Source organism: Syngnathus scovelli, chromosome 3 (assembly GCF_024217435.2).
Source record: "Syngnathus scovelli strain Florida chromosome 3, RoL_Ssco_1.2, whole genome shotgun sequence".
In the NCBI taxonomy this organism is placed as follows: Eukaryota; Metazoa; Chordata; class Actinopteri; order Syngnathiformes; family Syngnathidae; genus Syngnathus; species Syngnathus scovelli.
The window spans coordinates 8902702-8929774 of NC_090849.1; the positions used below are offsets into that span (position 1 = coordinate 8902702).

At 43.7% G+C, this 27073-nt stretch overlaps 1 protein-coding gene across 3 annotated transcripts; it reads right to left on the reverse strand.

Moving 5' to 3' along the window:
* Window positions 1-67: 67 nt before the first annotated feature.
* dph7 (diphthamide biosynthesis 7) lies at window positions 68-27055 on the reverse strand. Of its 3 annotated transcripts, none has more exons than XM_049716462.2 (10): window positions 26923-27054; window positions 26509-26688; window positions 25568-25698; window positions 19577-19664; window positions 18462-18556; window positions 18215-18372; window positions 16977-17049; window positions 16848-16913; window positions 16580-16752; window positions 68-776 (listed from the first exon to the last, which is right to left on the reverse strand). In XM_049716462.2, exons 2-10 carry the CDS (start codon window positions 26638-26640, stop codon window positions 394-396), a joined length of 1299 nt encoding a protein of 432 aa, XP_049572419.1. In that variant the 5' UTR covers window positions 26641-26688; window positions 26923-27054; the 3' UTR covers window positions 68-393. The 3 variants fall into 3 exon arrangements, with proteins under 3 accessions (XP_049572419.1, XP_049572418.1, XP_049572420.1); XM_049716461.2 differs by having other exon boundaries at window positions 18215-18375; XM_049716463.2 differs by lacking the exon at window positions 68-776 and adding an exon at window positions 9318-16514 and having other exon boundaries at window positions 18215-18375; window positions 26923-27055.
* Between the last annotated feature and the right edge of the window lie 18 nt (window positions 27056-27073).

A 27073-nucleotide genomic window follows, 5' to 3' on the forward strand; every position in this document is an offset into this window, starting at 1 on the left:
AAACATTTCCTACAGCTGAAATGAAAACAGCATAAGCAGGCCACTGGAAGCAATTAAAGTCAAACGCTTTTGCCTTTTCAGACTTACTATAGGAATTTTATTCCTACATTTTATTTCAAATTCAATCTGGTAGAATAAAATAATGATGAAAAATGTAAAGGTGATGTGTATTGATTTGTTTTGCTACACCATTTTCGAGCATATCACAACAGTGCTCCATTGTTGATTGGACTAGCGCTTGCGAAAAAGCCAATCAACAGAAACACAAGTGGTCCATGGTACTGCAGAACTACATTATTCAACACACGCGCGCGCGCACACACACACACACAAACACACACACACACACAAACACACACACACACACAAACATTGATCCGTTTCTACGTGTGCTTAAACTGGTGCCCAGTCCCATCGCCACAAGTGAAGCATATGATCATAAAAAGAGCAACTTGCAAGGAGAAATGACAATGAAGAGGCATCATCATCAGGTGTGACATTGTCGCCTGCATTGGAGCTGGCAGACAGCGACGCAATTCCCTCTGGGATGTATTGACCACAATCATCTTCGAGGGAAGTGTCAAAGCTGGCAGTGGGAGACTCATACTGGATCCGCAGGTATCTGCCACTGTCTGTGAGGCATTCCTTTGGTTCTGTAGCTGGAGGGGAGAGAGGACCAGGTTTCTCCAGAGATAGTCGAGACCAGTCCGCTCCATATGCCAGAGAGTTGTGAAGGATGTAGGATGCCACAACTGGACAAGTCTCTTTGTTGGACTCTGAGGGGAAAAATAAGGTTGCAAAGTGTTTTCAGAAAATGTCAACACTTTTCAACGTACCTGGTTTTCAGTTTTTCCATCACTAAAATGGTTAACTGGTTATATTTCATAGGAAACAATTCTCAACATAACCAAACAAATCTGACTTGTGCGATGGCTCATCTGTACAGTATTTGTCACTAGAATTTGAGTACGAGTAGCATTCAGGCTTTAGTTATCAAATATTTTTTTTACCATTTTGATTTGATTATTACTGTATTTTTCGCACCATAAGGCGCACTGGATTATAAGGCGCACCCTCATTGAATTTCTTAATTTAGAAATTATTTCATATACGTATAGGGCGCACTGGATTAAAAGGTGCATAAAATAGAAGCTATACCAGGTATGGGCAAACTACGGCCCGCGGGCCACATCCGGCCCACGGGACCGTTTAATCCGGCCCGCCAATCCTAAATAAATTGTATTATTAAAAAAAAATTTTTTCGGTCATTTTGCCTGCAATGACTGCGTTTCCCCAGTAGATGGGGAACCACTCGCCTGCGCATTTACTACTGGAAGCTGTGTCAGAAAGCTCGGTGCACACTCACAAGTGCGTGTACGTACTCAGTAGTACGGAAATGGCGCACTCGTGCTCTATTTGTATCAGTGCCGAATTTAGAGCGTGGGCTGTGACGACAGCATTCTTGTAATTTGCGCGCCGAGCTTTCGGATACAGTTTTACGCTAAAGCCACCCACAAACCTTCCCCTGGAATCCTTCCATTAAAATGAGTCGCCCAAGGAAAAGCAAGGTGGACACTGAGTGCCGAGTGTTTAAAAAGAGTGTTTAAAAAGAGTGGCCAATTTGGCTCGACGTACGCGACGTGACGTTCAGCCACATGAACATCAACATCAACCCGTCACAGATCTAGGTAAACGGACCAGCACCTCGGATCTCTCCTAAGAATTGCCACAACAAATTTTACTCCAGACTATGACACACTAGCAAAAAAAGGGAGACCAAAAACACTGTTCCCACTGAAAATGAAGGGGAGGCTTTCAAGTTTGTTGTAAAAAAATGCATTTTGAATATGATCTGTACAAATTGCAGGGATTGAAACTAGCGACCATTCTCATTTTCAAACAATGCAGGATGCTCAAGGACATTGATGCACCACCTGTTTGTGACTAATCTTAACCTGTAAAGTTCTTAAGGCTTACTTTAAGGAAGTGTTTCCCGTTTACTCACCTCTGTTACCAGGTGTTTGTGAGTTAAAACTCTGCTCTGATTTTCAGATACCCCTCACCGTGTTGCCATTTTGATTACTTTATTTGGATGTATGCTTTCACCGATTCTTCAAGATGATATATTTGGTCAGAATGTTTGCCGTTTGATGTGATCTCATAAGATAAACATCTTTCATTAACCTAACCTGCAGGCACTGAAGTGATGGAGACTGTTAATCATAATAACAGTGTCGTATTTTATGAGAATCACTGATAGCAGTTTTTTAGGGATTTTTTTTTTTTATGCTGTTAATAAATGCATTTGTTTTCATAAAACTTTTTTGAATATCCATGCTTTACTACCTACTAAAGGCCAAAACCTTTTATGCAATGACCTTTACAGGTCGTTTATATTACTTCACACAAACACTACATCCATCTGCTCCTGGTTCGGCCCCCCGGTCAAAATTTAGAACCCAATTCGGCCCGCAAGTCAAAAAGTTTGCCCACCCCTGAGCTATACTGTAACAAACTGAGGTTGACTAGGGTTACGGTATGCATCCACTAGCCAATAACCAATGAGCCCTCGGGTTTCTCAAACTATCTCCTACAAAATGATTGGAACTGACTAAAGATCGATCTAACACATTGGTACTGCTTACTTATGTTTCCCTTCTATATCGATCCGTAAATTTACTCGAAACATTAACGGAGTAGCCTATTTTGAAATGAAATAGCCTCGTGCGTATAGCAGCTATCATTATAGCATTAGCCACCCGCAAACTCCCATGAGCCTCAGCTCGCAGACTCCCATGAGCCTCAGCTCGCAGACTCCCATGAGCCTCAGCAAAGTGTCGTGGCAGCCCCCTGTAAACAATCGCGTTTCTCAAACTATCTCCTATAAAGTGATCGGAACTGACTACAATTCGATCTAACACATTGGTACTGTTTACTTATGTTTCCCTTCCATATCGATCCGTAAATTTACTCGAAACATTAACGGAGCAGCCTATTTTGAAAAGAAATATCCTCGTGTGTATAGCAGCTATCATTATAGCATTAGCCACCTGCAAACTCCCATGAGCCTCAGCAAAGTGTCATGGTAGCCCCCTGTAAACAATCACGTTTCTCAAACTCTCTCCCATAAAAGTGATCGGAACCTACTAAAGACTGATTTAACACATTGGTGCTGCTTATTTATTATTCCGTTGGATATTGATCCGTAAACGTACTCGAAAACATTAACGGAACAGCCTATTTTGAAATGAAATAGCCTCGTGGGTACAACAGCTATTCAGTGACGCCCCCTGACTACGGTTGCTGTAATGCTGGGAAGCGATGCGACCTTGTAATTTACTAGTCGTACTAAAACGTACTGAAACATTTTGGCAGAGCGCTGTGTACAACCAGTATGGATCAACAAATTCCTTATATAAGGCGCTCTGCATTATAAGGCGCACTGTGGGGTTTTAAGTAAATTTTTAAGTACGTTTTTAAATGCACCCAATAGTGTGGAAAATACAGTACATAAAATGATCAGTTTTCAATCAAATGTATCACATTTTTCCATATTTACTTTTGAGAGCTTGAAAAAAAGAAGATTTAGAGGCTCTAAACTAGGTGGGAAAAAGCTGACTTTGAAAAACGGCCAACTTTTTTTTTCCCCCCCGAGGCATTTCTGGGCTACTCCATTCAACGCAGACATTTATAAATTCTTTGTACACTTTCTAATTCCATAGTAAACCACTTTATAATTCCATAGTAAACCATTTCCCAGTCTATATCACCTTCCTTTGGTGGTAAGTTAACTCTGCAATAATGTGTTTGGCATGTTTTGTTTTGTTTTCCTGATTGTTTTAGTTTTCTTGATGCATCCCACTCACCCATAATCCCCTGTGTCAATGACAGCAATTGGATTTACTGTATTCCCTCAACTGGTAACATGTTTTGAATTTACCATTGCGCATTAGAACAGTTACCCAGGCATTGTGAGCTGCAAAGTTCTGCAAAGACTAGGTATCATGTTAAGATATGTAACAATTGGAAAAGTAATTTGTGTTAAACTGCAAAAATGCTACGACACAAGCATGTCCACAACCATCGTGAGGAAAAAGTGGTTCATGCATGGATAGACGATAAGACCTTATCCAACCCAATTCTCATTGGTTGAGCAATCGCTGATGTCAGTTTGGCGGGACAAAAATTACTTTCGATTAAACCATTATTATGGGTAAGTGAGGGACATAAACAGAGTGTAAAATTGATAAAGAATTAAAACATTACTATAAATAAATCAGTTATAATCAATAATAGTCAATTAAATAAATTACATTTTTCTTAATAAATATAACACATGAAATCATGTGCCACCCGTTTTTTTTACTCCACAATTTTCTGCAACTGAAAGTGCATTCACTGGTGCCAGTGGTTTACGCCAGAGGTCCCCAACCCTTGGTCCATGGACCGGTACCAGTCCGCACAAGAAAGAAAAAATAATTGCATTATTTCCGGAAATTTGCTTTTAATTTAACTTTTATTTTGAAAAACGACTGGATTCTCTCCTACATCTCGGTCACGTGAACGCCAGATTGTCACCTACAACCTAGCAAAATGAATAAAAAACAAACGTCTTTGAAATGTTTCTTTGTGAAGGGGAAAAGGCCCAGTGATGAGACAGAACAAGAGCCGATGACTCCCAAGAAAATGAAACCCGCATTCAACAGACTATACCAGGAGTCCTATTTAAAATACGGCTTTATTGCAACAGGTGACGCTCACGCATCGAGCCCACTTTGCATAATATGCGGCGGGCATTTCTCCAATGATGCAATGAAGCCCTCAAAGATGCTTCGCCTCTTGGAGTCTAAGCACCCCGAACTAAAAGACAAGTCCTCGGAGTATTTTGAAAGAAAAAAACAGCAACACGAAGAACAGAAGAAATTACTGAGGGGCACCACATCAGCAAATGCGAGCGCACTGAGAGCATCATACTTAGTGGCTAATCGTAATGCTAAGGCTAAGAAGCCATTCACCATTGGTGAAGAATTGATCCTGCCCGCCACTAAAGACATTTGCTGTGAACTTCTAGGAGAGGCTGCGGTTAAAAAGATAGCACAGGTGCATTTGTCGGCTAGCACAGTGACTCGGCGGATTGAAGAAATAGCCGAAGACGCTGCGACACAATTGTTGGAGAGGATTACTATATCACCGTGATACGCACTCCAGGTTGATGAGTCTACAGATGTTGACAACAAGGCAATATTACTTGTTTATGTGCGATATCTTTATCAGGAGGATGTGCACGAGGATATGTTATGTGCACTATCGTTGCCAACCAAGACCACAGCCACAGAACTATTCAAGTCGATCGATGGTTAAATATCAGGAAAACTGAAATGGTCCTTTTGTGTCAGCATATGCACAGACGGAGCTGCTGCGATGACCGGACGGCTGTCTGGATTAATTGTTCGGCTTAAGGAGGTTGCACCTGAGTGTGAATCTACACTGTGTCATTTGCAGGAAAATGCTGGCTAGCCGAAAAATGCCACTGGAATTTAACACCGTATTGAGTGATGTCGTTAAAGTTAACCATCAAAGCACACGCACTTAACTTGCGCCTGTTTGAAAAACTTTGTGAGGAGATGGACGCAGACCACCGACACCTTCTCTTACACACAGAAGTAAGATGGTTATTCTGAGCAAAATCGCTGGCCAGAGTGTTTGAATTACGAGAGCCGCTGCAGAGATTTCTCGCTGAGAAAAAGTCACCACTGGCAGCACATTTCAGTGACAAGAAATGGGTCGCAAAACTAGCTTACTTATGCGACATATACAACCTGCTCGATGAACTTAATCTGTCACTTCAGGGGAAAATGACAACTGTCTTCAAATTGGCAGATAAAGTAGTTGCATTTAAAGCCAAACTGGATTTGTGGGTACGGCGCGTGAACAGAGGCATATTGGACATGTTTCAAACATTGGCGGGGATTGGGGGTGAGACTGAGCCTGAGCCTTCATTCTCCCAGCTGGTGCACGAGCACCTGTCTTTGCTTTTAAAAGAGTTCGAGAGTTACTGTCCAACCACAAAAGACTCACAAAATGGCAAGAAATGGATCTGCGACCCTTTTGTCAGCAGACCAGGTGAATCCAGCATGTCTATGCAAGATCAACTGCTGGAGATCGCAAATGACGGCGGATTTAAAATTACGTTCAAGAGAACAACTGTGCCGGTGTTCTGGATGAAAGTCATGGCAGAGTACCCCGACATCGCCACAACAGCACTGAAAACCCTTCTGCCATTTCAGACATCCTATCTGTGTGAAGTGGGGTTTTCTGCAGAGACAGCAACCAAAACAAAACTACGGAGTAGACTAGAGATAAGCAACACACTTCGGGTGTCATTATCTCCCATTACACCAAGATGGGACTGTCTCGTTGCAGAAAAACAAGCTCACGGCTCCCATTGAGTCGTCGTTACAGTGAGTTAAAATTTTCATTCGCTATATATTTATTTTTGTGTTGTATCTTTATCTTATTTTTTCAGTCATGTTTACACGTTACCATAGCGACCAGATTCAAAGAGTGTTAGGGGCACAGTGGATATTACTTGCACGATGTTACGACGCTGCTAGTTAAGTTGCATTGAAGTTGTTTTTGTGCCAGTTGTATCATTTTACTTTATTGTATTTATTCGCCACACTTTAAAGGCCCGTAGGCCCTAAAAAAATAAATTTCCAAGAATAAGAAAACTGGATTAAAATCAAGGCAGAATACCCCGAGATCGCCACAAAAGCAATGAAAACCCTGCTTCCCTTTCCAACATCCTATCTTTATGAAGCGGGGTTTTCTGCGGTTACAGCGACCAAAACAAAGCTACGGAGGTAATGGTGAGTTTTATTTTTATGCGCTTTGTATATCATTGTATTAAATTGTATTTACCGTAATCTCCGGACTATCAACCGCGACTTTTTTCCAAAATTTTGAACCCTGCGGCTTATAGTCAGGTGCGGCTTATATAAGATTTTATTTTTTATTTTTGTGATGACTTGATCACTTTTATACACTCGTAAAAAGGCTGTGGACCTGTTGTGCGGTATCTTGAAGAAAAAAAAAACAGCAAAAATACTATTTTGAAACACTACTATGACTGCTGCTTATTCTGGCTGTCTCGCTTGTGACTATTATGAGCTTTAGTAGGAATGCACGCTAGGTGACCTGTGTCAAAGGGCTCTAAACCAGGGGTGTCAAACTCATTTCTTTCGAGGGCCGCATTGTAGTCACAGCTTCTTTCGGAGGGCCATTATGACTGTCAACCCAAATAAATATATGAGCACCTCATATTATATACAGTAAAAGCTACAAATCAAACTGACAAATGACTCGTTTTCAAATCAGACGAGTAAAAACTGGTCAAATGTTTAGATAAAAGATAAAATATAAAGATATTATTAAAAGTGAAGACAATTTTCAATTCTAGTAATGACACATGAATTTGATGCACAATTTGTCTTTGCGGGCCACATAGAATGATGTGGCGGGCCGTATCTGGCCCCCGGGCCTTGAGTTTGACACCTGTGCTCTAAACCCTTTCTCTTAGTCTGCCATTTGACTCAGAGATTACTGTTTGGACCATCTGCATTGTATTAAAACCCAATCAATCAGCATTTAAATTAAATTCTTCTGACATTTTGCTCACCAAAAACAAGTTGTAATGAATGTGAACTTTTAATGCATTTTATTCAGAAGGTTACTTTGAACCCTGAGGCTTAAATGGCGGCGCGGTGATTTATGAATTTTTACGGCCTCCAGGGGGCGCTCTAGCAGGAAACAAGAGTGAGACAGACGAAGAAGAGATAATGCGCCGAAGAAGATGTGCTAGTTTGTGTTTTGGACATTTCGCGCATCACGCAGAACGCAATCAAGACAGACATTACTGAAAGGAAGCTTTTATACACAAACCGTCATTATGGGGGACAAAAGAAATGCGTATGATGCCGCTTTTAAGCTAAAGGCAGTCGATGTTGATGACATTGTGTTGCGGCACCCTTTTCTTTATTTCGTGGTCCCGTCTACTCTGGAGCCCTACGTGTCGCTCGCTAGTTTAATGTAATTTAGCGCTTCGTGCATGAATAAGATTAGCATGAACAGACCCTCATCACACTCGAAGAAATGCATAAAAGCGACGACAAAAGAGAGACTGAGAAAGTGTGAGGCGAAGGATATCTAACGCTATTCCAATCGGACACTGAGGAAGACTTCGATGGTTTCAGTGCACAGGAGGAAGATGAAGACGATGAAGCTCTTTATTTTATTTTTACTAGTATGTTTTTTTAATCAGCCCTGTTAATGCTGTGCTACCGTGTTGCTGCTGTGTTACCGCCGCGTCTCAGTGACTTTTACCGGTATGTTTTATTTAATCAAACCCTATTAGTGCTGTGTTACTTCCGTGTTGCTGCGATATTACTGCCGCGTCACAGACAGTGTTTGGAAAGAAATGTTAAGGTATGTTATTAAAACTTTAAAAAAGTTTTCTGTGTCCAGTCTTTCTTTGTAAATAACTCGCGTGCACACTTCCGTGTTGCTGTGGTACTACTGCTGCGTCACAGGCAATGTTTAGAAAGACATGTTAAAGTATGTTATTCAAACTTTAAAAAGGCTTTCGTGTACTGTCTTTCTTTGTAAAAAACTCGTGTGCACGTGCGGCTTATAGTCCGGTGCGGCTTATGTAAGAAAAAAACTAAAATATCCCCGAATTTTAGCTGGTGCGGTTTATAGTCCGGTGCGGCTTATAGTACGGAAATTATGGTATATATTTTTTATAAATGTATTATTATTTGTATAAATGTATTATTCATTTATATAAATGTATTATTTATTATTTTTTTTATTTATGTGAAGGCTGGTCCGCGAAAATATTTCTGACACGTGACCAGTCCGTGGCGCAAAAAAGGTTGGGGACCACTGGCCTACGCGACATCTGGATGGCAGTCATGATTAAAATTTTGACTCGAGCATTCTGCGAGCCATGTTACACCCTGACGAGCCTGTCAGGACTCAGATGTGCAACCAGCCAACCGACCCTTGTGCATCGTCGCGCCAGTGGAATGTGTTAATGGCACAGAGCGATGGAGCCAAATCCCTCTTTTCAGTTTGCCTGATACAGCTCCATTAACCACATTTCAGTTTAGTCAAATTTAGCGTTGTATTGTATAGGTAAAGAGCATGGAATGCACTGTAGCAGATTTAATTCATCTAGAGATAACAGACTTTTTTTTTTTTTTTTGCCCAAGCGACCAATTGGATGGTCGAAAATTTGGGCAACTAAAAATCGAATGTTTTCTTTTGGGTTGACTTCAGCCGTAGTACCGTATTTTCCGGACTATAAGCCGCTACTTTTTCTACAAGCTTTGAACCCTGCGGCTTGTTGTCCGGTGCGGCGTATCTATACATTTTTGGTGATTTTTGTGATGTCTAATACACTTATACACTCGTTAGTAAAAAGGTTGTGGACCGCTGTTGTGCGGCACCACTTTGCTGGATGGATATGTGACACGGTCACTGGGGAGAAGAGTGGTGTGTTGATTGCATGTCCATCCGCCAGGCAAATAGTGCCGCACAACTGACATGTACAAGAGACAGAGCGAGATCAACACGAAGAAAGAAAGCTTTTATACACAAACCCTCATTTATGGGTCACAAAAGAGATGCATATGATGCCGCTTATAAGTTCAAGGCAGTCAACTTGCTCTTAACGAAGGAAGTAGAGCTGCTGCAGGTACTGCAGAGGTTTCTTCTGGCCACTAGAGAGCAGTGAGCTATTGTTGATAACATTACCCTTGTAAGTATTCTTTCATCCGGGTCATGTCTTCTCCAGAGCTTTAAGCATTGCCAACTTTACCCCTGTAAGTGGTCCCATTTTATTTATTATTAGTTGTGTGTTGCTAGTGTTCCCTGCACATTAAGTTTATTATGGTCGTCGCTGAGATTTATGCATGTTTGTATGTTTGCAGAGCTCCTTCATCTCTGTCAAATGTTATGTTAATAAAAGGTATGCTTCCCCAAATAACCACCTCTTTCCTGACAATCCTCTTTGTGTATATTCTCTTACAAACGATAATTAAACATTAAAACACCTGCGTCATATCCCGTATTGGCCCGAATAAAAGACGATCATTGCTGCATTGAAATAAGACTGAAAAAGTAGGGGTCGTCTTAAATTCGGGGTCTAGACATTATACCCATTCACTTGTGCGGTAAGTTAAAGGTTGCTGGTATCGACTGAGTATGTTGCTGTGATCGTGTGCGTCTTTGACACAAAGTGAGTATATACGTTTCATTGTTACTATTGTCTACTGTTGTGCCGTTTGTCTGATCGCGGTTTGTTTCATGTGTGCGCCGTTTGATTGATAGCTTCGGCGCGCTCCTTTAAGTTTGCCTAGCATCGCACGAGTAGCCGTTACACAGCCGCACGGCGACTAACGGTCGCCAGCAAATGTATTTTGTTGTCTCGATGACTTATGGTTGGTGTGTTGCCGAGAGTATTTCATTTATGGTTATTTAGTATAGCGGAACTGTTACGCGCAGTTAATTATGTAATGTGTGCTGTCGTGTTGTGTGACGTCAGAAGTTGAGCGTTGACTTATGTTGACTATTTCTGTCTGTTGCAGAACCACACACACCCCACACACACGCACGCATACACACACACACACACACACACACACACACACACACACACACACACACACACACACACACACACACACACACACACACACACACACACACACACACACACACACACACACACACACACACACACCCTTCACACACTTCATACAATAATCGCACACACAAGAATCACATTCACACTCCCAAAGACTCACCCATGTACACTACACACACCTGCTCTCACATCCTTACGACCAAACGTGTGCCTATACCAGGGGTGGGCAAACTTTTTGACTTGCGGGCCGAATTGGGTTCTAAATTTTGACCGGGGGGGCCGAACCAGGACCAGATGGATGTAGTGTTTGTGTGAAGTAATATAAACGACCTGTAAAGGTCATTGCATAAAAGATTTGGGCCTTTAGTAGGTAGTAAAGCATGGATATTCAAAAAAAGTTTTTTGAAAACAAATGCATTTATTAACAGCATTAAAAAAAAAAAACATCCCTAAAAAACTGCTATCAGTGATTCTCATAAAATATGACACCATCACTTCAGTGCCTGCAGGTCAGATTAATGAAAGATGTATGTTTATCTTATGAGATCACATCAAACGGCAAACATTCTGACCAAATATATAATCTTGAAGAATCGGTGAAAGCATACATCCAAATAAAGTAATCAAAACGGCAACACGGTGAGGGGTATCTCAAAATCAGAGCAGAGTTTTAACTCACAAACACCTGGTAACAGAGGTGAGGAAACGGGAAACACTTCCTTAAAGTAAGCCTTAAGAACTTTACAGGTTAAGATTAGTCACAAACAGGTGGTGCATCAATGTCCTTGAGCATCCTGCATTGTTTGAAAATGAGAATGGTCGCTAGTTTCAATCCCTGGTATTTGTACAGCTCATATTCAAAATGCATTTTTTTACAACAAACTTGAAAGCCTCCCCTTCATTTTCAGTGGGAACAGTGTTGTTGGTCTCCATTTTTTTGCTAGTGTGTCATAGTCTGGAGTAAAATTTGTTGTAGCAATTCTTAGGAGCGATCCGAGGTGTTGGTCAGTTTACCTATATCTGTGACGGGTTGATGTTGATGTTCATGTGGCTGAACGTCACGTCGCGTACGTCGAGCCAAATTGGCCACTCTTTTTAAACACTCGGCACTCAGTGTCCACCTTGCTTTTCCTTGGGTGACTCATTTTAATGGAAGGATTCCAGGGGAAGGTTTGTGGGTGGCTTTAGCGTAAAACTGTATCCGAAAGCTCGGCGCGCAAATTACAAGAATGCTGTCGTCACAACCCACGCTCTAAATTCGGCACTGATACAAATAGAGCGCGAGTGCGCCATTTCCGTACTACTGAGTACGTACACGCACTTGTGAGTGTGCACCGAGCTTTCTGACACGGCTTCCGGTAGTAAATGCGCAGGCGAGTGGTTCCCTATCTACTGGGGAAACGCAGTCATTGCAGGCAAAATTACCGAAAAAAAAAAAAAGGTTTAATAATACAATTTATTTAGGGTTGGCGGGCCGGATTAAACGGTCCCGTGGGCCGGATGTGGCCCGCGGGCCGTAGTTTGCCCATACCTGGCCTATACCCTTTTTCCTTATTCAGATTTGTTTCAAGACTACAGTTACAGTTAGACTTCACTTTGATGGTTAATGCAGTTATTGCAATTTTGTTGTTTTATCACAGTATTTATTTACATTTCAAAAACCAGAAGTCATTAATTTACAAATGTGATTGCACTTTAGTATTTAAATAGTCAGATATTAAGATGTGATAGACTTTAAACACCAAATTTAATTTTTATACAGAAAATGATTACATCTGAAACAAATGATTATAACAATATATTTGAGAGAAAAAGCATGTTATTTTGCCTCATTCAAATCATGCAATAACTGTCTATCACAGTTATTGTCTTTTTTCAAACTTGAGTCTTGAAAAAGAGGGGTCGTCTTATATTCGGGCCAATACGGTAGTTTGGTGCCGTTTATATATGAACAAAACAAGATTTTCTCCTAATTGTAACTGGTGTGGCATATAATCCGGTGCAATTTATACTCCGTAAAATACGGTAGTTTTGCCAAACCACACCCAACCATCTCCCCCGTTGCATACACTATGGTCCGACCGGCAACAATAATTTTGAAAACCATTCTTAAAAATTAGTGAGGGATTATTGTATTTAATTGTATTGTATGTATATATATATATAAAATAGATATATGTATAGGACAGGGGTGTCCAAACGTTTTGCAAGGAGGGACAGATTTGATAAAGTGAAGGGGGACGGGGGCCAATACTTTTTTCAGACATTTTTTAACTACAGATATTTCATGCAAATACATACTGTTATGAAACAAATTTCATTGTCCCAATTGTCTTTATTTTTAAATGACAAAATAACCAAATATAAGCCACTCAGGCAGATGTGAAGAACTTTAAAAACACAAATTTTGCCTTTCATTCATATCTGAAGAGTTAGATAACATTGAACAAACTGTATGAAATAATTTAATTTATAAGAGTTTAAAATTATTTTTGCTTCATGAACATTTTAAACAGGAGTTGTAAGTAATGCAAAGTTGTCTGTTATTATTAAAACTTAAGACAAGTGAATTTTGCTCTTGTAATTTACAATATTTTTCAGAAAGTAATAGTTTGTGTCACATCTACAGGTTCATAACTTCAACAGTATTAACATGGCCACTCCGTAATATTTAATAATAAGTAATTTTTACTTTTGATTTACCGTAATTTCCGGACTATAAACCGCGACTTTTTTCCAAAATTTTGGACCCTGCGGCTTATAGGCAGGTGCGGCTTATATAGGATTTTTTTCGTGATTTTTGTGATGACTTGATCACTTTTACTCTTAAAGGGCTAGAGACATCCCTTTTTTTTTTCAATTAGAACGGAATTTGATAGAATGTATAAAGTGAACACATTTGCCGCATTGGAAATTAAAAATGGACACCGATTACTAAGAATAAAGCTGAAATGAAATGCCAGTTTATCGATCGGGTCCCGCACGAAGCCAAACTGGCGGCGCCATTACTGTGACGTCACAAGTTGTACATCTGGATGTCAACAAACCCAAACAACATGGCAGATGATAGCGACAGCTCCGTTTCTAGCAGCAATATCAGCATCGAAATTACGTTTCTCACTATCCCAGGGTGACAAGACAGCGTTCACAACGCACATACAAGTAAACAACACAGGAAAAATAAAACAAGAAGATGAACAATAAGAGTGATAGCACGCTAGCTGCTCCCGATGCACAGCAGAGTCCGGAAAGATGACAGTCAACCAGGCCACTGTGAACACGAGCACACAGCAGGCACGCACTGTCCGGTTCGTGGATCCTATCAGGCGAACTCAACCCATCTTGTCGTCCCGCGAACGAATGTACGCCAGGATAATGGAAGGCACGGCTAGGCGCGCTGGGTTGGCCGCAAACCTGGCCCGACGTCTCCGCGCTGGCCCCTCTTCTCTTTTTGTTTACATTCACTGAAGCTAAACGCGTACAACTTCAGACGTCACTTCCGGCTGGCGGCTCGGTGCAGTCAAACTCGTCTGTGCGGCAAATTTAAATGATATTTTTCAGAGCAACAGCTTCCTTTTCGTTGTTTCGAGCGTCAATTTATATTTATAAGCCCATAAACTAACAAAAAACGATTTATACATATACCGGTGTCTCTAGCCCTTTAACACTATTATATACAGTAAAAGCTACAAAACAAACTGACAAATAACTCGTTTTCAAATGAGACGAGTAAAAACTGGTCAAATATTTAAAAAAAAGATATTAAAAGTGAAGACAATTTGCAATTCTAGTAATGACACACGAATTTGATGCACAATTTGTCTTCGCGGGCCGTATCTGGCCCCCGGGCCTTGAGTTTGACACCTGTGCTCTAAACCCTTTCTCTTACTCTGCCATGTCACTCAGAGATTACACAAAGCAGTGGCGCTGTTTGGACCATCTGCATTGTATTAGAACCCAATCAATCAGCATTTAAATTCAATTCTTCTGACATTTTGCTCACCAAAAACAAGTTGTAATGAATATGAACTTTTAATGCATTTTATTCAGAAGGTTACTTTGAACCTTAAACGGCGGCGCGGCGTACTTATGAATTTTTACGGCCTCCAGGGGGCGCTCTAGCAGGAAGCAAGAGCGAGACAGGCGAAGAAGAGATAATGCGCCGAAGAAGGCGTGCTAGTTTGTGTTTACATTTCGCGCATCACGCAGAACGCGATCAAGTTGGACATTACTGAAAGGAAGCCTTTATACACAAACCGTCATCATATTATGCCGCTTTTAAGCCAAAGGCAGTCGATGTTGATGACATTATCTTGTGTCTACTCTGGAGCGTACTTATGGATTTTTACGGTCTCCAGGGGGCGCTCTAGCAGGAAGCAAGAGCGAGACAGACGAAGAAGCGATAATGCGCCGAAGAAGACGTGATCGTCTCGCGCATCACGCACACATCCGCATTCACACAAAGACAGGAAGCTTTTATACACAAACCGTCATTATGGGGGACAAAAGAAATGCATATGATGCCGCTTTTAAGCTATACGTGTCGCTCGCTAGTTTAATGTAATTTAGCGCTTCGCGCATGAATAAGATTAGCATGAACAGACCCTCTTCACACTTGAAGAAATGCATAAAACCGACGACGAAAGAGAGACTGAGAAAGTGTGAGGCGAAGGATATCTAACGCTATTCCAATCGGACACTAAGGAGGAAGACTTCGATGGTTTCAGTGCACAGGAGGAAGATGAAGACGGCTCTTTTTTTACTTTTACTGTTTTTTTTTTTTTTTCAACCAGCCCTGTTAGTGCTGTGCTACCGTGTTGCTGGTGTGTTTCTGCTGTGTTACCGCCGCGTCTCAGTGACTTTGCTGTGTTACTTCCGTGTTACTGCGGTATTACTGCCGCATCACAGGCAGTGTTTGGAAAGAAATGTTAAGGTATGTTATTAAAACTTTAAAAAAACTTTCTGTGTCCAGTCTTTCTTTGATGATAACTCGCGTGCACACTTCCGCGTTGCTGCGGTATTACTGCTGCGTCACAGGCAATGTTTAGAAAGACATGTTCAAGTATGTTATTAAAACTTTAAAAAGGCTTTCTACGTACTGTCTTTCTTTGTAAAAAACCCGTGTGCACGTGCGGCTTATAGTCCGGTGAGGCTTATGTAAGAAAAAAACTGAAATATCCCTGAATTTTAGCTGGTGCGGTTTATAATCCGGTGCGGCTTATAGTCCGGCAATTACGATACTTTTGACTCACAGCCACAAGTGATGAATCGCTGTTGTGATGCCAGTTCAGCTTGGAGCTGCTTCACTTTATCAGCGCAGTCACTCCCCTGTTAGCTTGTCGTATGTGTTAGCATGCTTAGTCTGATGGTGTCTCTTTAGGTTGAAATCCTTAAACAAGGCAACAGTCTCTTTACGAATTAGAAAAACACAATTGCCTTGATTTTCAGTGAAGTATTGTAATTCCCATTTCTCTTGAAAGCGACGGCCCTCAATGTCAACTTTCCTCGTTTTCTTTGCAGTCGCCATGGCAGAAATGAGCGGAGAGGGCTGGTGCTGCCACCTTTTGGTAATAGGAGGAATTACAGTTTCAAGTTTCATGATTTTTTTTTTTTTTTTAAATTGTTTGACAGTGCAGGCGGGCCATGAATAATACATTATAAGACCGAAGCTGTGGGCCGTATGAAATACCGTATTTGCCGGTGTACAGGCGAATAGCATACCAGCTCTGCCGAACCCCTGAAGCTGACTCACCGTACCCAGATTAAGAACCACTGGTTTAGTTGTATAACACTCCATATGCGTCCCCTTAAAAATATCAAAATTTGAATTTTAAAAATATACTTGCAATGTTCTTCTTGTACCCTACTTACCCATGGCCTGTTGACAATGAAGTATGTGGAAGTCATTGTGCATGCACGCTGCCAGCAGCAGATGCTGGTGAGTCGGATGCCACTTTAGCCGCCACACCCCGCCTCCTAACAAATTCTCACTGAAAGGCTCACGCATATTTCTGCCATCCCACAGCAGAACCTTCTCATCATAGCTGTGGGAGGAAAAATACAAGAGTTAAGAAAAACCCATGCTAACTATAAAACACAATGCAAACATAACATATTTTCTATTATCTGTGAAGTTTACCTGCCAGTAGCCAGAATGTGTTCACGATGTGGATTGCTGTGAATGCTGCACACGCCCATTGAATGCCTTTGAGAGAAATTATACACATTTTGTTTTTAGATGATCAAAATGAACAGTGATATTAATTACCTTTTACTGACGAAAGTGGGGCTGGAGGGACCACTCCTGAGATCCCAGCCTTTAAACTTAGAGTCATCTCCTCCTGCCAGAACACAAACACACACAAGCACACACCAAGACCATTGAGATGCTCCTTAATAATGGAGGCGTGAAAACAACTTCCGGGTCATTTATTATGTCTAGAGGCGAGGAACATTGCAATTAAGAAATTTGAGAATAACACATTGGAGTCAATCCATACAAGGTGTGTCAAAAAGGTCAGAAGGTGGGTGGTTCAAAAGATATATTTCAAATCCAGTCTTTACATTTTCCAAGTAATCCCCCTGGAGTCTATGACACTAATAATCCAGGGTTCTCTGCAGGTCTGTCGCCACAACCATTTTCATGTCATCCACGTCTTCAAAACTGGTCAGCGTTATGATCCCCTTTGCACTCACATGGGGCCAGGTCAGGCAAGTATGATAATCTTACATTCAAGGGTAAAACTCTCAGACTGGGTTTGGAATGTATCTTCGCTGTCACCAGTCCTGGAACATTTCTGACACGCCTTGAAAGTCTGTCATTTTATCATAATAGAATATAATTTTCTTGTAGGACAGCAGTTATAGATGTTTTCAGGAAGAGACCAGTTTAGTGGCTAAATTATGTGAAAAGTCTGATTAACACTGCCTTTTATCCCTTTTCAAATGACACTTCATCACTTGTCATATTCATTCCTAACCAAAAGTTGGCCTTAAGGGGGAAGTCAACCCCAAAATGTTCATTACAATAATATGTTGTATGTGCTCCCGCTAGTCTAGACATGGCATTCTGATTAATATTGCGTTTGTGGACTATGAGTCAAGTAGCAACATTCACCTGTTTTAAATCCATCTCAGGGGGTGGCCATTTTGCCACTTGCTGTTGACTGAAAATGACACCACAGTTACCATGTTGCAGGTCAGAACCAATCGTGGCTCAGCTTCAGAAAACTAATTAATTCTGTTGAATTCATATTCCACAAACAAATCATTAATTAGAACACTGTGTTACGAATAGTTGAACATAGAAGAACAGAACATATGACAAAGAAAATTTGGGGGTTGACTTCACTAAACACTAAAAGTTGAAAAAAACTGCCAAATCTGGAGTAATTTGAGGTATAATGGTCATTATAACAACAGAGAAAAAAGTTTAAAAAAAACTTGAACCAGCATGTATTTGTGTGCAACTGTGACAGAAACAACTTCTGGAAAAGGTGCAGTTACCCGAGTAGATCAACTGTGTGTCCCAGTAGGAGAAGGCTGAGATCCAAGCCTCAAAGTCGTGGGCCTTCCACTGTGCCAAAGTCATCAGGGCACCTTCATCCAAAGAGAGCACACTGACGCAACCGGCAGAGTCGCTGCACACCACCCGCACATCACTACTGCTGACAAGAGCAGGGGGTATAAAAATATGCCTATTGCACTAACTGTCAAAAGCAAAGCTAGGTGTGGAGCATACAGAGTTCCATACCTGTCCATTCTTCCAGTGGACCAATCTAAGGACAGAGCCAGCTGTCCTGCTCCCAGATCCATGTTGCTCAGAGTCTGCAGGTTACTGCTGCCTTTCTACTGAATAGACAGTTATTGTGTAGATCATTGGTCTCCAAACCCCGGGATGCGGACCGGTAACGGTCCGTGGATCATTTGGTACCGGACCACACAAGAAAGTATGAATAACTTGCATTATTTTCATTTTATTTATCTGAGTCTGAACGATTTTTTATTTTGAAAAATGGACCTGATTCTCTCCTACACCTCGTGATGTTAACAAAACAACATTACTCGCGTTACGTTGGCATGATGTTACGAGTACGCTGCGCGTAACGTTGCATAGGTGTTCGCATATAGAATGGAACTAAGCATTAAAGGGTGTGTTGGAACCGTGATGTGTGTTCTTTCTATTCCTCGTTTTTATGAATATGTTCAGCAAAGTTTTTTGGGACACACCTGGGTCTCCTTTTCTTTGACACCACAATACCATTGTTTTTATGCCGGTCGTATCATTTTATTTTTTTGTATTTATCCGCCACACCTTAAAAAACGAGGCAACCTAAAAAAGTCGTTCTGGGGATTTAAGATACAGCAGGCCTCCATTTCCCAAACTTTTTTTTTTTTTGGTCCCTTTTTTGTTGGCACCACATCCACTTGGTGTTCAGAATGGCTCCCTAACACTCTTTGAAGACATCAGGCTATATGGAAAAGACAGTATGGTGACGTTTAGGATTGTAGTTGGTCTGTTTTGCAGAAATGGGATTGTAGTGCAAATGTGGACGATTTTTGCGACGAAAACGTCTAAAAACAATGTGCAGTCTGTGATTATTTGATTTATTGATACTTTCGACATTTGACTTTATTTTTTTATAGAATTGTTTTTAGAAGTTTTGTCTTCAAAGATCGTGACATCATTAAACACCGGTCTGTGAAATTACTGTCTGACAAAAAACAGTCTGTGGTGCTAAAACGTTTGGGGATCGCTGGTGTAGATAACCAACAACGTCGTCAGAGTTAAAAGACAGCCCAGCAGAATGCAGAAAATAAACAGCTTTCAGTATGTCATATTGATTTCTAGTGTGTCACATTTCTCACCTGGCAGTCCGCAAGTGCATACAACTGCAGTTCTCCTGTAGCAGCAGCCAGTCCCAGAATGACTTTTTCTGACACAGGCATATGGCACCTGAGGAGGTAAGTAAATTATTCTTTAGCTCAGCAACATTAGGATGCGGTCCGAGTCAACGACTGAGGGCGTGTTCAAAAATTCACGCTGATACCTCTGCGAGTGGTCGTGTTCAGAGAGGAATAGCATACCCTCCTTCCATTAATTTACAAACGCACTGCCGCACCATTTCTCAAGTTGGAGAGATGAGTGCACGCAGTGCCACTTCGATTTTGCTGCACTCCAAATTTCCGAAAGGCATTATTCGAGCGACACACTGAATTTCCGAGCGGTTTTGGTGGTTGCGCCCCCTAGTGGTATGCTATGGTTGGGCCACACTAGTCCCCAGATGCATTGACACATCACTCACAACACATGTTTGTGTACAGTATATTTTCCCTGGCAAGACTGTCAAACAATTCACATTCAAGCATGATCAGAAATCAGAAAACCTTTATTGTCATTCTACATAGTACAATGAAATTGGAGACCTCCATCCAGTGCATGAGGTAGATACGAGTTACATAGTCAAGTAATCGACTAGTAGAAAAGTAGATGAATAATCAGAAACAGTAGTGCGGACAAAATGCAGTAGTAGTGCAGGAGGAAAGTGTCATCAGTGTTGGCTGGAGTTGAGGGCGGCTATGGCTTGGGGAAAGAAACTGTTTTTGAGTCTGTTTGTCCTGGTCTTCATTTGCCTGTAGCGTCTTCCAGAGGGCAACAGGTCAAACAGGGCGGAGCCAGGGTGGGAGCTGTCCGCTGAGATGGCCTTAGCCCTGCTGAGGCAGCAGGTAGTGTAGATGTCCGTAAGGGAGGGGAGAGGGCGGCCGATGATCCTCTGGGCTGCCTTCACCACTCTCTGCAGCTTCTCCCTGTCAGCGGCGGTGGAGCTGCCGAACCATACTTTATTTATTGTATTGTAGGCTAAATAACCATACATTATTTATTGTTGTTTATTATTGTTGTTGTTGTGTTATTTATTCATTATTTATTCAGCACGCTTTTGTTATACTTGTTTACTTGTTGTCTGTTGTGAGCCATGTCTTGTCACCGTGGGATAGGGGGGAACGAAATTTCGGTTTCTTTGTGTGTCTTTGGCATGTGGAGAAATTGACAATAAAGCTGACTTTGACTTTGAAAAAAAATACTACGATGCAGTAGGTCAGTAGACTCTCGATGGAAGATCGGTAGAAGGTCAGCAACAGGTCGGTGTTGAGGTTGTACCTCCTGAGGACTCTCAGGAAGTGTAACCGCTGCTGAGCCTTCTTGACGATGGTGGTGATGTTCTCTGACCAGGAGATCCGGTCAGAGATGTGGACGCCCAGGTACTTGGTGCTGTGGACCCTCTCCACCTGCTCGCCGTTGATGAAGAGGGGAGTTGGCTCAGGGCTGTGTCTTCTGAAGTCTATGATGAGCTCGTTGGTCTTCTTGGTGTTCAGAGCGAGATTGTTCTCAGAGCACCAGTCGACCAGCTCCAGGACCTCCTCTCTGTAGGCTACCTCATCGCCATTGGAGATGAGACCGACCACAGTGGTATCGTCGGCGAACTTGACAATCCGGTTGTGGTTGTGAGCCGGTCTGCAATCATGAGTGTAGAGGCAGAAGAGGAGGGGGCTCAACACACAGCCCTGTGGGGAGCCGATGCTCAGCGTACGGGTGGAGGAGAGGCGGGAGCCAACTCTCACAGCCTGGAGTCGGTTGGTCAGAAAGTCATTAATCCAGGCACATGTGAGAGAGGGGAGTCTGAGAGTGTCCAGCTTTGTGGTGAGTCTGTCCGGGAGGATGGTGTTAAATGCCGAACTGTAATCCACAAAGAGCATCCGGACATAGCTCTGCTGCTGCTCCAGGTGGTTCACCGCACAATGGAGGGCTACGGCGATGGCGTCCTCTGTAGCCCTCCATTGTGCGGTGAACCACCTGGAGCAGGTGGAACATCACACATTTACAGATCTGTGCACATTTGCAAATTTATTTCACAGATTTGTAAATCTCCGTGAGTAGTCACCTTATCGTGGTGGAGGGGTTTGCGTGCCCCTATGATCCTAGGAGCCATGTTGTCGGGGGCTTCATGCCCCTGGTATGGTCACCCATGGCAAACGGGTCCTAGGTGAGGGGCAAAGCACGGCTCACAAAACCCCTTATGACGATTAAGAAAATTGGATCTAGTTTTCCCTCGCCCGGACGCAGGTTACTGGGGCCCCCCTCTGGAGCCAGGCCAGGAGGCGGAGCTCGAAGGCGCGCGTCTGGTGGCCGGGCCTTCGCCCATGGGGCCGGGCCGGGCACAGCCCGAAAAGGAAACGTGGGTCCCCCTTCCCATGGGCTCACCACATGTGGGAGGGGCCAAAGGGGTCGGGTGCAGTGTGAGCTGGGCGCCGGCCAAAGGCAGGGACCTTGGCGGTCTGATCCCCGGCTGCAGAAGCTGGCTCTTGGGACATGGAATGTCACCTCTCTGGCTGGAAAGGAGCCTGAGCTGGTGTGCGAGGCAGAAAAGTTCCGACTAGACATAGTCGGACTTGCCTCCACGCACAGTTTAGGTTCCGGTACAAGCCCTCTCGCGAGGGGCTGGACTCTCTTCCACTCTGGAGTTGCCCACAGTGAGAGGCGTCGAGCAGGTGTGAGTATACTTATTGCCCCCCGGCTGGGCAATAAGATTGGGGGGAAGCAGTGCAACACATTGGAGTTCACCTCGGTGAACGAGAGGGTAGCCTCCCTCCGCATTCTGGTGGGGGGACGGGTCCTGACTGTTGTTTGTGTCCAAACAGCAGCTCAGAGTACCCACCCTTTTTGGAGTCCCTGGAGGAAGTGCTGGAGAGCGCTCCTTCTGGGGACTCCATCGTTCTACTGGGTGACTTCAATGCTCACGTGGGCAGTGACAGTGAGACCTGGAAAGGTGTGATTGGGAGGAACGCCCCCCCCCCCCGATCTGAACCCGAGCGGTGTTCTATTATTGGACCTCTGTGCTCGACACGGATTTTCTATAATGAACACCATGTTCAAACATAAGGGTGTCCATATGTGCACTTGGCCGCAGTTCGATGATCGACTTAGTAGTCGTGTCATCGGATTTGCGGCCGCATGTTTTGGACACTCGGGCGAAGAGAGGGGCGGAGCTGTCAACTGATCACCACCTGGTGGTGGGTTGGCTCCGATGGTGGAGGAAGATGCCAGTCCGACCTGGCAGACCCAAACGCTCTGTGAGGGTCTGCTGGGAACGTCTGGCAGAATCCCCTGTCAAGAAGAGCTTCAACTCCCACCTCCGGCAGAGCTTTTCCCACGTCCCGGGGGAGGCGGGGGACATTGAGTCCGAGTCGACCATGTTCCGCGCCTCCATTGTTGAGGCGGCCGACCGGAGCTGTGGCCGTAAGGTCGTTGGTGCCTGTCGTGGCGGCAATCCCCGAACCCGCCGGTGGACACCGGCGGTAAGGGATGCCATCAAGCTGAAGAAGGAGTCCTATCGGGCCGGTTTGGCCTGCGGGACTCCGGAGGCAGCTGACAGGTACCGGATGGCCAAGCGGTACGCGGCTTCGGCGGTTGGTGAGGCAAAAACCCGGGCGTGGGAGGGGTTTGGCGAGGCCATGGAGAATGACTTCCGGACAGCTTCGAGGAAAATCTGGTCCACCATCCGGCGTGTCAGGAGGGGGAATCAGTGCAACGTCAACACTGTTTACAGTGGGGATGGCGTGCTGCTGACCTCGACTCGGGACGTCGTGAGTCGGTGGGGAGAATACTTCGAAGACCTCCTCAATTCCACCTACACGCCTTCCATTGTGGAAGCAGGGCCTGGGGACTCCGAGGCGAACTCTCCAATCTCTAGGGTCGAAGTCACTGAGGTAGTTAAAAAACTCCTCGGTGGCAAGGTGAGATCTGCCTGGAGTTCTTAAGGGCTCTGGATGTTGTGGGGCTGTCATGGCTGACACGCTTCTACAACATTGCGTGGACATCGGGGACAGTACCTCTGGATTGGCAGACTGGGGTGGTGGTTCCCCTCTTTAAGAAGGGGGACCGGAGGGTGTGTTCCAATTACAGGGGAATCACACTCCTCAGCCTCCCTGGTAAGGTCTATTCAGGGGTGCTGGAGAGGAGGGTCCGTCGGGAGGTCGAACCTCGGATTCAGGAGGAGCAGTGTGGCTTTCGTCCTGGCCGTGGAACAGTGGACCAGCTCTACACCCTCGGCAGGATCCTCGAGGGTGCGTGGGAGTTCGCCCAACCAATCCACGTGTGTCTTGTGGACTTGAAGAAGGTGTTCGACCGTGTCCCTCGGGAGGTTCTGCAGAGGGTGCTTCGGGAGTACGGGGTGCCAAGCGAACTGATAAGGGCGGTTCGGTCCCTGTATCACCGATGCCAGAGTTTGGTCCGCATTTCTGGCAGTAAGTCGGATTCGTTCCCAGTGAGGGTTGGACTCTGCCAAGGCTGCCCTTTGTCACCGATTCTGTTCATAATTTTTATGGACAGAATTTCTAGGCGCAGCCGAGGTGTTGAGGGGGTCCGGTTTGGGGACCTCAGCATTGCGTCTCTGCTTTTTGCAGACAACGTGGTGCTGTTGGTTTTTCAGGCCGTGATCTCCAGCTCTCACTGGAGTGGTTCGCAGCAGAGTGTGAGGCGGTCAGGATGAGGGTCAGCACCTCCAAATCCGAGTCCATGGTCCTTGATCGGAAAAGGGTGGAATGCCCCCTCCGGATCGGGGATGAGATCCTGCCCTAAGTGGAGGAGTTTGTATCTTGGGGTCTTGTTCATGAGTGAGGGCAGGATGGAGCGCGAGATTGACAGCCGGATCGGTGCAGCGTCGGCAGTATTGCGGACTCTGTACCGGTCCGTCGTGGTAAAGAGAGAGCTGAGCCAAAAGGCAAATCTCTCAATTTACCAATTTACGCTCCTACCCTCACCTATGGTCACGAAGCTATGGGTCGTGACCGAAAGAACTTCTCCGCAGGATGTCCGGGCTCTCCCTTAGAGATAGCGTGAGAAGCTCGGTCATCCGGGAGAGACTCGGAGTAGAGTCGCGACTCCTCTATGTTGAGAGGAGCCAGATGAGGTGACTCGGGCATCTCATCAGGATGCCTCCTGGACGCCTCCCTGGGGAGATGTTCCGGGCATGTCACCGGTAGGAGACCCCGGGGACGACCCAGGATGCGCTGGAGAGACTATGTCTCTCAGCTGGCCTGGGAACGCCTTGGGATCCCCCGGAATGAGCTGGATGAAGTGGCTGGGGAGAGGGAAGTATGGGAGTCCCTCCTGAAGCTGCTGCCCCCACGACTTGACCCCGGATAAGCGGAAGAAGATGGATGGATGGATGGATGGATGGATGGATGGATGGATGGATGGATGGATGGATGGATGGATGGATGGATGGATGGATGGATGGATGGATGGATGGATGGATGGATGGATGGATGGATGGATGGATGGATGGATGTAAATCTGGCTGTGAATTTGTGAATCTGGGTAAATATACTATTTGTGACTCTGGTTATAGATTTGGGACTCGAGTCATGCATTTGCAAATGGTTCTTCTACAATAACTGTCCCATAACCCACGATAAGACAACACCGTTTGCATTATTGTTGTGATCTGATTTATCGTTTACTGGTTTATGTTTGCATCACACTTATTTGGTATAATTTTGTGAAGTTGTCCTAATGAATGTTTACTTGCAGTCTTCGCAAGTCAAACTGTTTATTAAGTTAAAAATTATTTGAAGTAGAAATACTGTCATATTAATTCACGGTTCATTTATGTATGCTACATCTGATATTGTTTATCGTAATGAATATTATTGCTTGTGTTTATGAAGAAAACAGATGACCTTGAAAAAATTATCACAATTTAAATCGTTCAAAATCGTTCAGCCCTCAAAAGAGAGGATACCACTGTCATTGTCAGCATCAGTTTGCTATTTATCTATGAAAGTCTTGAAGGTTCTTACCATTTCAAATCTAAAATGGCAGGTGTTTCTATGCGCTGTAGCTCAGTGAGAGGAGGACTCAAAGCTTCTCGTTGATATTCAAAAAGGTACAAACGACCAGTCCGGCTCGGGGCAGCATCTTCTTCTCCTTTCTACGGCAGAAATGTAAAAGTGCAAATGTTCATCACTGTTCAGGAAAATGGAAACATTGTTTATAGTAGTCAGTTGACAGTATAAATTATTTAGCTTTGCAAAGCCAAGAATACTGTCGGCTGACCCAAAACTTAATAACACAAATTACTAAATAGATTGTCTCAATTGTTCATCTAACTCCATCAATACTTAATTAAAAGGAAGGCAGTGAGAACAGACAAGGTGTATGGTTAACAGACTCGAGCAATGACTACAACAGTCATTCCCAAGCAAGGCACTCCAATTTCCACCAGGCTGATCAAACCTGTGTGTGTGTCTTTTCTTTTGTTCCAGAGCTACTAACTGCAGTGCTCAGTGATTTCAGAAAACAATAACATTATTATTTCATTATTCATATTTTTTGTGACATCTCTTGGTTGTGTGTTGTGAGATTTGTCGTGTAATTTATAGATGCCTGCTGGAAATGGAGCCACCTAGTAGGAGGCAAAGAGGGAGCCCAAGGAGGAGATGTATGTATGGTTGTGGTGATGGAAGACTTAAAAGAATTGGAGTAAGGGCAGAGCTAGATGCAGAGGAGACATGTTGGTGATTTGCTGTGGTCAGCGATCAACCTTGAATCAACTCAAGTCGACTTTTGTTATATTTGAATTGTGAGTTGAAGAACCCATAGCACTGATGGCGTCAAGGGCAACCTCAGACTACTTCGTCCAGTCAAAAAAAAAAAAGGAATTGTTTGTGCTCCCAAAGAATAGCTGGAAATTTGATCGACTAGTACCAAACCAATAATACTACAGAGAAACGACACTCACCCCTTTTTGCAGCTGATAAGTGCCGCAGGCCAGGAATCTGTTGCAGTGCGAGACAGGGCACCACTCCACTGTGTCAGCACTCAGCTCTGTGTCAAACACTTGCAAACTGCGGGTTCGTGACTTCCAAGCCATGCCCAATTGCTCTGCATAACGTTACGCGCTGGTCCAACAGCTGGAAAGCTGTTTCATGTAAAGTTGATCATTATTATCGTATCGACCAAGGGCAGATAAACTAAACAATATTCGGCTCACTTATCTGACAAATCGGTAGCTAGCTTAAAAGATAGTTAGCTTGACTGCAGTCATATATTACTCTATTAAACATCAACTAAAACGCGACAACAGGACAAACACAAGTGTGCAACAATCGAACAATGAGAGAAATTTAAATAGATGTCGTATAAACAAACTCACGTTGCTTTCTCACGACCACAGAAGATGCTGACATTCAGGTTGAGCAGCGCCACCTTGCTTTCCGGTGTATGCTCCACCCCATCGCAAAAAAACAAAACAAAAAAAAAAAAAAAAAAAAAAAAACACCACGCCCGTGGTCATTTAAATGGTG